The 10,284-nt window shown below is 40.5% G+C and overlaps 1 protein-coding gene across 2 annotated transcripts; it reads right to left on the bottom strand.

Annotated features, from left to right (window-relative positions):
- Window positions 1-3,585: 3,585 nt before the first annotated feature.
- On the bottom strand, window positions 3,586-9,186 carry dnajc4 (DnaJ (Hsp40) homolog, subfamily C, member 4). 2 transcript variants are annotated; one of them, XM_022196717.2, is made up of 8 exons: window positions 9,096-9,186; window positions 8,530-8,680; window positions 7,484-7,606; window positions 7,253-7,343; window positions 6,656-6,837; window positions 5,288-5,449; window positions 4,734-4,820; window positions 3,586-4,611 (listed from the first exon to the last, which is right to left on the bottom strand). In XM_022196717.2, exons 3-8 carry the CDS (start codon window positions 7,573-7,575, stop codon window positions 4,515-4,517), a joined length of 711 nt encoding a protein of 236 aa, XP_022052409.1. In that variant the 5' UTR covers window positions 7,576-7,606; window positions 8,530-8,680; window positions 9,096-9,186; the 3' UTR covers window positions 3,586-4,514. The 2 variants fall into 2 exon arrangements, with proteins under 2 accessions (XP_022052409.1, XP_022052408.1); XM_022196716.2 differs by having other exon boundaries at window positions 8,530-8,588; window positions 9,096-9,178.
- Window positions 9,187-10,284: the final 1,098 nt, after the last annotated feature.

The following is a 10,284-nucleotide window of genomic DNA, read 5'->3' as shown; positions in this document are numbered from 1 at the left end:
TGTTTTCTGCCACAATTTTTTTTTTTCAAGATTTCATCCATTGGAAATGATACAATAACTGAGCAGCCTGGCAGAGTAATGTGCTCTCTGAGTGCTTTTCTTGTTTTATCTATCATAGTAGTAAAATACAGGTGCTACTAATAACAACAGTAATGACTCTGTTGTGTTTAAATATTCCGGTACGGCTGTGTTCCATTTATTTCAGGAATCAGAGAAATGTCTTCACATCAGAAATGACCAAACTCTAGAGTAACGTCACAAAACCCACACTGACACCTCAAGGAAAACTGTCATTTAGGATGAAACACTGTGAATGATAGGCTACCTGTTCATAGAAATGCCTGATGTGGTATTTTGTGTATACACTGTCACAACCTCCACCGATAGATGTTGCACAGTACTGAGTGTAAGACTCATTCAAACAGTCAGAAAATAATAATCAGTTCATTACCACAGCTTTCATGTACTGAGCAGCCATCTTGGATATTCAGGCCTGGGTTGAGTTTTCCCAACTTTCCAAGTCAGAAATCCTGAATGAATTGGACTTTTACCTAAGAGACCAGGGATCACGTCCACGTCTTCTCTGGGTTACCATGGTGACGAGGTCTGCCTCATCTAATACGTGTTTGGTTGGCTGAAAATGAGTAAAGTCACAAAATAAAAAACAAAGGAAAATTGATTAGAAATATATTTCTGGTGCATCACAACATAAAGTAATTCAGCAGAAAATATGTGTCTCTAGAATTGTAATGGATAATCCAGTTTAGCTGTAGGGTAGCCTAGCCAGCTAGACCCATGTTCTGAAGGCACAAGGGTCTGGGCACGCTCGACAGGGAGGGAGGCGGGCTTAAAGGTTGTCTATCAAATCACTCTGCAGCAATTGGGTAGGTATACAACCAATCAGCGCAACGAATAGGCTCCCAGAGCGCCGGAAATCAGAGGATGCGGTAGTTCGGTGAAGCCTTATTTATACAGTCAATGGGTGAAGCTCAAGTATATTACAGACATGTTAACAGAAAGATTATTCAGAGTCGGTGCTAGTGGAGCTCAACGACGGTTGTTGTTTTTGTTGTCGACCCTGGCAGAGAATTAAATTCGTTGCCGTGTGTTGTCTAGCGCGGCTAGGCTAGTTGTTTCCGGTTGTTTCTGTCAGAATCATCGCGCCTCTGTCGTCACTTAGTTACGCCCAGGCGTAAACTAACCGTGACGTCACCCGTTGGTTTCAACGCCGAGAAAATGAAGCCCGGATTTTGCTACTTCCTGGTCGCTGTTTTGGATTTTTTGGAGCCAGTGACGTAAAAAGCGTCATCAAACAGACTGGACCGGGGAGCAACTAGGGGCAGGATTGGCTGAGGACTCTCTTATCCCGCCCACGTTTTACCGCAGAGGGTTCTGTTGCTGTCCATCAAGTATAGCCACGCCCCCTGGCTCCGCCAACTTTAACGATTTATTTAAAATTCAGTATTGATTTATTTTAAGATCGGCCACCTGATCTCTCATTTTGACCATGAAAACTAACGGGAAAAAAATCCCGAGCTGTAGAAAATCAGTCTATCAAATTTTATTTTATCCAAAAATGAATTGGGGTCTATGGAGAAAAAGCTTCTTGGAGCCAACCCTAGCGGACGGCGTGATATTGCAAGTTTTTGACACTTCCGGGTTGGCTTCAATTCTGGAGCCAGATGCTACGTCCATTATATATACAGTCTATGGTTACGCCCGCCTTCTGACTCTACACTTCATGGTGATTCGTCCGGCCAGTTTTAGGAGAATCCAGCCTCGAGCCTTATGGAGGGTAACTAGACCCACCTTGGCAGAGAATTAAATTCGTTGCCGTGGGTTGTCTAGCGCGGCTAGGCTAGCTGTAGGGGTTACTTCAGCTGAAATTTCTGCCTGGGATCTCTGATTTCCCAGTTTAACTGGAACACACCATCAATGTAACTTGGAAGGTGCAAATATGAACCTCATAATAATGTAATTCTTAACAACTGTTTTTTCAATGTACAAAGTGTGCAAAAAAACTCATATCTGGCTCTGATTTGCTTCGTTTTTCTCCGAACACCAGCAGCCGACATGTAGTTCATTTAAAACTGAGGAGCATAATAGCTGTAAAAAGGTAAATTAATGTTTAGACATTTAAAGCTGTATTTATGTATTGTCTACTGTGTAGGCTGCTGTTCTGAGTCAGGGTTGAGAAACGTTACCTGAGTCACCAAGTAAGAAATCTGACTTCTGGCAGCATTTTCTGACTGTTCTTTGCTGGAAACTCCAGGTTCCTGGTTGCCACTGAATGTAGCATCCACTCATGACGGTGTGACCCTGAAACTGAAGCACCTAAATGGAATTCCGCCATTGCTACATGTCATTCACATCTTTTTCATTCAAATATCTGCAGGCAAAAAAGAGAAATTACAGTAAATGCGTAAACTTCTTAATGTGCTGAGGTGGGCTGTCATTTTGGAGCTTGAGGGATTTTCTAACGTCCTAACTACGGCCCTGTTGGGGAAAAATACTGTGCTTGTGTTATTTTAGACACTTTAAATGGTGAAGACTGAACCAAACTGTGCAGGATGAACTGTTTCACCTCCTCCTGTCAACTTATTCAGTTAAAAATCATCTCAGACATTTTTTTGGGATTGAATCAAGTCAAATAAGGTTGTACAAGTCTGAGGGTCAGCTTGCTACTGAACAAGTCAATGATTTATCTATTATATAACCTTCTATTGTTTTCCAAAGAATAAATCAGAGAACAGGCACGCCAAGAGTATTATTTCAGGGCCTAATTTGACACAGTTTTTCTCGGCAGTGTATTAAACTACAGATAAGTCATTTTGGACTGTATTTATAGCCAGTTTTTCTGTGGAGCAGCAAATGTTCCTACAGACCTTGTCTTACATCAGTATGTGTGTGTTTGGAGGCACGCCGACACCAGAATCTCAGTCATTATGGTGTGTTTGGGTTATGACAGGGCACTCACACGCCACATGAGGGTGAGGGTGTCTGTGAGCTATGCGGGGACACAGTATGTTATCTCCTGCTGATGTCTCGGGGCAGGGGCCGCTGGTGACAAGAAGACAGAGAGGGAAAAGGGTAATTTCTTTTCTTACAACACGCTGCACATGGTCGCTGGGGGATTTTAGAAGTTCAGCTCGTTCTTCTGAAAAATAGAAACCAGGCATCTATTTCACAAGGTCTCAAGTAAACAGATGTTGTATATCCTTAACCAAAACATTGAGAATGTAAATCTAAAAACAAATGAATGTATGTGCTTAATGCACTACAAATGTATGATTACCGCTTCACAGAAGTTCAAATTCCATTGCACCAATTCTGACCACTCATTTAATGGATAATAAAGCTCTGAATTCTGACACCAGCTCGATCAATAATTAGCTAATTACAGAGGTGACACTTCTTGCTCATGAAAAGGCAACAGTACAGCTGGATGTCTGAGCTTTTTGTTAACCATTAAGACCATTTCACTATGAGAAAATATTAGTAAAATGCCAGTAAGCAAGGAATGCGCCTTAAAAACAGAACTAGAACATGTGCAGATGAGAGAAAAAGCAAACAGGGAGTAAAGAATGATGAGTAAAAGTTGACCCTTTAATCATTTCCCTCTCTGACGTCCCTCCAGGGAGTAGATAAGGCAGTCAAAGACTGATAAACAAGAACAAATTCTAATATGTAGAGAGGAAAAATGGCAAATGTTGTTTGGCTCTGGAGGTTGAAATGACCATCAGTTAAGTACTTTTCTGTTTCAAATCTTTCCATTACATTTATACATCTTTACAGTCTCAGTATTATTACAATAGTCGCACCATAAATAAATGACACAGTGACTTTTCTTTTCTACTTATAGCACTGATCCTTCAGAGGTGCTGCTTCAAACTAATGGATGTTTGTATCATGAGGAGGTAGAGTGTCCAAATGTGGACACAGATCAGGTCAGGTTCCATGTTATACTGCAGCCTCTTAAATCTCTCTTCAAACGGTCCGAGGCTCATTAAACCTTACAGAACACGATGGAGCGTCAGTCGGTTTCTTTGCGCACCAAGCTAACATTTTGGTGTTAACAAGAATCCGTCTCATCCAGACCTGATCACCTGTCATCTCACGTTAATTCTCTGTTACCTGTGAGCCCTGCATGCCGAACGTTAACACAGAAATGAGGCTGCAGACAACAAACATGCTCCTGTGAGTTCATCAGAGGCAGTTCCATGGTGGCTCCTGTGGACAAACGGCAGCTGGATCCTTTTGACATTATTTCAAACAGTGCACCAACTATAAATAGTTCAGACCAGTCCAGTGATTTATACCTCAGTGTGGTGATGCAACAAACACCTGCATGACCAGATGAAACCCTCCTACATCACACCCTGAAGACAAAATTGGTGCAGAAACATTTTTAACATGTCAGAAAAACTTTATAAATCTAAAACTAATACCACATCCAGTCCTCTGCCCGCTGGCAGCTCAAACTCCATCATGGCGGAGTGCAGCTGGAGACTCTCCTACTTGTCCTCTCCATCGTTGCGAAGCTTGTATTTCTCCAGAAAGTCGGCGTGTTTCTGCCGCAGGATTTCTGTCTGCTTCTTAAAACCGTTGACCCTAGAAAACCACACGAGGCGCAGTCAGACTCCGCTCTATAGTCCAGCATCGCAAAACACAAAAAAGTCTGCCTTTACAGACGAGAAAAACGCGAAAGAATCTGAAGGAGCTCCTGCACTCACCTGGCTCTCTCTTTGGCTTCATTGTAAATTTCCGTGATGACTCTGTCTTTCTCATCCATGAAGTTAGTGTGAACTTCTTCCAGTTTCCTGAAAGATTTAGAGAAACACTTGAATTAAGACACCGTTCAGAGAATAACTTTGCTTAACCTAAAAACTCTGTGGTCAGCAGGCGCTGTGCATGCTCTGTTGTATTTATGAGTTTGGACAGCTGATATAACAGCGCCTCGGGCCGCAAAGACGTGAATCTCAACAAACACAAGTGGCACTGAGTCAGTGTGTGAAAACAAACAGAAGGCCACGAGGTGAGGCTGTGCCAAAACACATGGCACAGAGACGTGTCCACAAAGTACCTCATTCATGCTGCAAAGAAAACTCACAACGATGCGGATGAACTGCAGGACAGGATGTCAGCAGAGTATAAAATAATCCAACTCAGGGGCAAGTTTACCGATTACATACTTCTTTGTGAAGCGATCAGTTCATGGTTCTGTTTAAAGGTATTCTGTCCAACATTACAGAGGACTGAACAATTAGTAAGTGTAGGTTTTATTTACTTGAAGAAGACTGCGTGGGCTCCGATGCTGATCATCATAGCGAGAACACAGTAGGCCACCAGCCGGAAGTTCCTGGCCTTCTTCTTCTGCAGCTCCTCTGCTGTCGCCTCCTTGGACTGACGGAACTGTTCCCAGTAATGAATGTTGTCCTGAGAGTCCGAACTGATGGAAGAGGAGAGAAGGATTGATCATGACTGGCAGCATGAAAAACAGTGATGGTCACATGACAAAACCAAATGGAGCTGAAGTGGGAAAGTCTGAGTGGTTTTAGTTGTAAATTTTCATCAAATTGTGAAGAACAATAAAGTAATTTGCAAATCTGAGTCTCATAGATTTTCAGTTTTTTCTCAACAACAAGGAGAACTTGAGATGTTTATTGTGTTCTAATAATTAGATACAAAAATACACATTCTCCCAAAGCTGATATTTTGACTTGTCACAGCTGGGAAAGCACAGGTTTCTTAATAACGGATGCATCCACACTGACTTCTGCAGTGTTTACTGTTGATCTTTTCAAATCGCTGCTGAATGCGATTTAGCTTATAAACTCCACAATTGTTTTTTTTCGTCTGCATAGGGAGGAACAAAATTTTTCGGAAACGATGCGGCAGACACCCATGTTCGCTTTCCGACTGGTCAAAACTGTCACTACGTTTTGGTTCAGGGTTTGTCACGCTCCTGTCATCGGCCTTGACCACCACTAGTCAATTTATCATGGATAATAAATTCCAGGTGTTGCTAATCCTGCCGTCACTGCTAGCAAAATCTGTGGTCGTACTTGTAGTCGCTGCTGTTCTTCGTCCGTAGTATTTTGTGCACAGAAGCAACTTCTCTGCTTCGTGTTTACACCAACACCTGCATGTCCAGTGGTCATGTGATGTGCTTGTTATGTACACAGATTATTTCTGAACCAGAGCTGAAACGCTGGTCTAGATTGAGATCGTTTTCGAGTTTAAAATGCTGTTATAAAATGAATATGCATTGGAGTGGATTTAGACCTGGGGGACGTCCTGTGTTTGTGTATTCTGGCTCATTATCCTGGTTTACTGGGACACTTAATGGAAATGAGGCATGCAGAAACAACCTTGAACGCACAGTCGCTACATTTGTGTACAAATCTCAGCCAGAAACATTAAGCTATGCAGCAACTTTACTAAGGATCATTTGAAGATAGAAATTTAAATTTCTGATTAATAAATTGCAGAGACAATTTTTCTTCTTTAGGAGCAAAAGCAAACTCATTTTTAATCTTTACTGCAGCACATGTTAGGTCCAGCAAGATTTACAGCAGGGAAACACTTAATTATATTATCTAACAGTGGCAAAGTGGAAGGTCAGGTTACAAGCAAACAGCCTGTGAATCCTCACCTGGCTCTATAGCTGGTGTAGCTGGAGGTCGATCTGAAGGCCTGACTCCCTCTGTAGGGCGGCTGGATTTTGAAGTCGTACTCCTTCCTGCTCAGCTCTTTGCTCAGCACTCGATAGGCCTCATTCAGCTCCACAAACTGGCTGTGCAGCGCCGGGTTGGAGGGGTCGCTGTCTGGATGCAGCTGCACGATGAATGGAACAGAATCACTAATGTGTCTGCTGATCCTAACAGCCAATGAAGGCACAGATATTGTGTTGCAGTTGTGTGAATATCTGGTAATGTGTGCTTCCATTAACACACAAAAACATTCTGATGTTCTTTTTAAAACAAATGTGCACATATGTATGGTTTGCAGTGACAACCAAGCTCTTTTCTCTACAGTGTGAGCTGTTTGAGCCCTCAATTAATTCAGGACCACAAGTTAAATACACACGTCCATCCTTATTTACACTGGGAGCCACAACATGAAAACAAACAGTCAGGAAGTCCACTGTGGGAACAAGTTAGCGAAAACAAACTAGCTTATGGAAGGTCGCCCTCATGTGGCCAGACATCTTCTAAAAATGCAGAGCTTGTTAACAAAAAGAGGAGGATACCTTTCTAGATTTGTCAAAAAATGCATTTTTAATTTCCTCCAACGATGCATCAGATTTGACTCCCAGAAGCTCGTAGTAATTCACAGCTTTCCTGTGGTGAGAAAGCAAAGAACTCAAAACCAAGCAGGCATTCAGACCTGTATGAGTACAGAATACATAAACACAATCACCGAGAGACTTCCAGTCATTCTGAGTTCAACACAAATACATATACGTATATACAGCGTCTACCTGTGAGCATAACTCTGAGAGAGCAGCCGAAGTCCACTCCTGCAGCACCAAATACAACTCTGACAGAGACGCAGCTGAGCCTCCAACTGCATGATGGAGATTGTTTGAGGTTCTACAGAGGAGCTGTGCAGAGAGGACAGATGTTAACATCAGCAATGATTCAAAGACAGATCACTACAGGAGAGGAAAATATTAACTACTGAATGGTAGAGTTGCAAACATAAATCAGTCAATAGTTGATTATTAATTACTCTGCAACAATTTTGATAGTTGATCTTTGCTTTAAAATCAAGTTGAATCCTTTCATTGAAATGAAAATTTCCTGATTCAAGCTTCTTAAATTTGATAATTTTCAGGTGTTTTTATTCATCTGCTACAGTAAACTAAATAAGTTTGGGTTGTGGACAAAACAAGACATTTGGAGACATAAGCTTTCAACATTTTCTAGAAAACTAATTAAGTACTGGAAAACAACAATCAACAGAACAGATGAAAATGATCATCAGTTGCAGCCCTACTAACTGGTCAGACTCCAGACACAGCCTTCTTTTGTTGAGTGTGCAAACATTACAAATCTACTTCTGGTGGAAGGACACAATCTGGTGTTTTATTTCCTAAAGTCAAAATAAATTCAGAGGAGCTCTTAGGGACCAAATGAACACTGCAGGCTATGCTAGCCTCTGCTATTTTCATAGCCATTTTTTAGATTTATCAGTCAACTTCACCATAATGGTCAGAGGTCATCTAGGAGCTAATTTAATTACTTTGTAAAGCAGTTGATTGTCCATTTTGTCTAACAGTAATATAATTCTGGAGGTCAGGAACAAATCCAGAACACTGAAAGCTTTAAAACTATCTAAAACGATTAAATTTTGCATAGCCTATAGGATACACTACAACCTGTTTCACGTGTCACTGAAAGTCCCCAGGCCTGTATAATTATAATACACATTACCTATGACATTCCAATATTTAAACCCAACTAAATATAGTTTAAACTAAAACAATACAACCCAAGATATGTTTACAGGTTTGCTTGTTTTTACCTTTCATTCCATTGAAAATGTTGGTGTCAGCAGTTGACCCTTCATCTGTCCACATGTGACTGAGGACCACAACAAAGGATGAGTCAGTGAAATATTTGTGAGGGACAAACCAACCAAAGCTACCAGCTGAACCCAGGAGCTCTCATGAGATCTGCAAAATCATAAAACACAACCTGCTATCCACTTTGACAGAACGCAGCTCTTTAACCAGGGGGTGGGCTGATCCATTGTAATCTAAAATAGTTTTATGTACTTTAAAATGAAACGTGTTGCTTATGCAGCTACTACTACAGCTGCTGGGTTTGCACACGAGTTATTACATAAAACAATCACACGTGTTCAGTAAAAAAGCGGACAGACCTCTTGAATTTTCAGCAGGAACACTTCGTTCTGCTGCCTGAGAAGCTAATGCTAACCGGGTTAGTGCTTAACAGCTTTAACACAGCTAATGTTAGCAAGTCGAAACCGCTAGTGGTGTTATTCTACAGGTTTAAAAAATAAACATGAGACAATACTTAATGGGAACAAGTACAAAACCAGAACTTATTGATAGAAAGGTGACATACCGGAGAGACTCAGTGTCGTAACGCACAGTAGCAGCACAGCGCGTCAAGCTAGCAGGAGCTAAACCGGAACAAACGATAGTGTACCTTCAAAATAAAGCAACCGTTATATCATCACATCTATTAACTATGTAAAGATGAAGCCAAAGGGGTTATTCAGATATGGATTTTTTTTTACATTTTACACTCAGAATTTCAAAGTAAAATTAAGATAAAAGTAAAACCATCACACCTTTTCCCCTTATATTCAGCCAATGTCCCACATTAATACCACAGTGAGAGCTCTTCTCACCCTGTATGACTGGGAATTACTCTTATTCATGATCATATACAGCTATAGTCATATGTAAAGGTACACATTGTTTCTCAAAAGTATTATTTAATAGTAATTTGGGTGGCTGACCCTTTAAATAGTCCAGGAGAGGAAATGGAAATCCTGGCGAGAAGAAAAAGTTAAACTGCAAACCTTTCGAACAAAATTCTGTCCATAGCACCATTATAGCTTGTCTAACTAGAAGGACATATAATAAAATAAATTGTGTGCATTGTAACTCGTACACTTATTGTAACATTTTATTGGTTACTTTCCCGATAATTAAATGTGGCACTTCTGTGATCAGTAAACATCCAGATGCTCATGCATCTCACTGCTTGACAGGAAATTAATTTTCCTTCAGTAAACTGATTAAACTTATACCAAAAGTAAGATACTATCCCAGTGTTTTTGATTAATGGCATCATATTTGGCTGCAATGCACGATTGGCATTGCAGATGACAGATCCAAGGATTTAAAAATAAAAACAACAACAGCAAAAAATACAGTAGTCTTGTTTTGAAATAGATTAAAAAAAATGTGATCTGAGGAAATTCATAAGATGTTCAGGGCTATAACCTTGGATGCCAAGGCCTAAAAAACCTCTTGGTTAAGAAAAATTAATAAATAAAGAAAGCTTGAGCTCAACCACTGTGGTTGTTGACAGTGCAAGCATAACAATACTTGATTACAATGTAATTATGTCTTTAAACGTTTGTTTGTTGTTTTGTTTTTGTCACCAGTGAAAATTATCTTAAATTTAATCACTGTCATTTTTGTGGATAAACATGAATGTGCTCTATTTGAAAAGGTGTTGCTTCTTAGAAATACCATTTTTGCAGGTTTTTTTTTTTTTTTTACAATACAGCACCGTTCAG

The sequence above is a fragment of the Acanthochromis polyacanthus genome, chromosome 10 (assembly GCF_021347895.1).
Source record: "Acanthochromis polyacanthus isolate Apoly-LR-REF ecotype Palm Island chromosome 10, KAUST_Apoly_ChrSc, whole genome shotgun sequence".
Taxonomy (NCBI): domain Eukaryota; kingdom Metazoa; phylum Chordata; class Actinopteri; family Pomacentridae; genus Acanthochromis; species Acanthochromis polyacanthus.
This window is presented reverse-complemented; position numbering and strand designations above follow the sequence as displayed.

Bases quoted from the DNA above. Each gene is read 5' to 3' on its own strand.
- dnajc4 (XM_022196717.2), bottom strand. From the start codon at position 7,575: ATGCAGTTGGAGGCTCAGCTGCGTCTCTGTCAGAGTTGTATTTGGTGC. The intron at 6,838-7,252 runs GTATCCTCCTCT...TTCATCGTGCAG, and splicing joins TTTTTGACAAATCTAGAAAG to CTGCATCCAGACAGCGACCC. The intron at 5,450-6,655 runs GTGAGGATTCAC...CTCTTCCATCAG, and splicing joins TACACCAGCTATAGAGCCAG to TTCGGACTCTCAGGACAACA.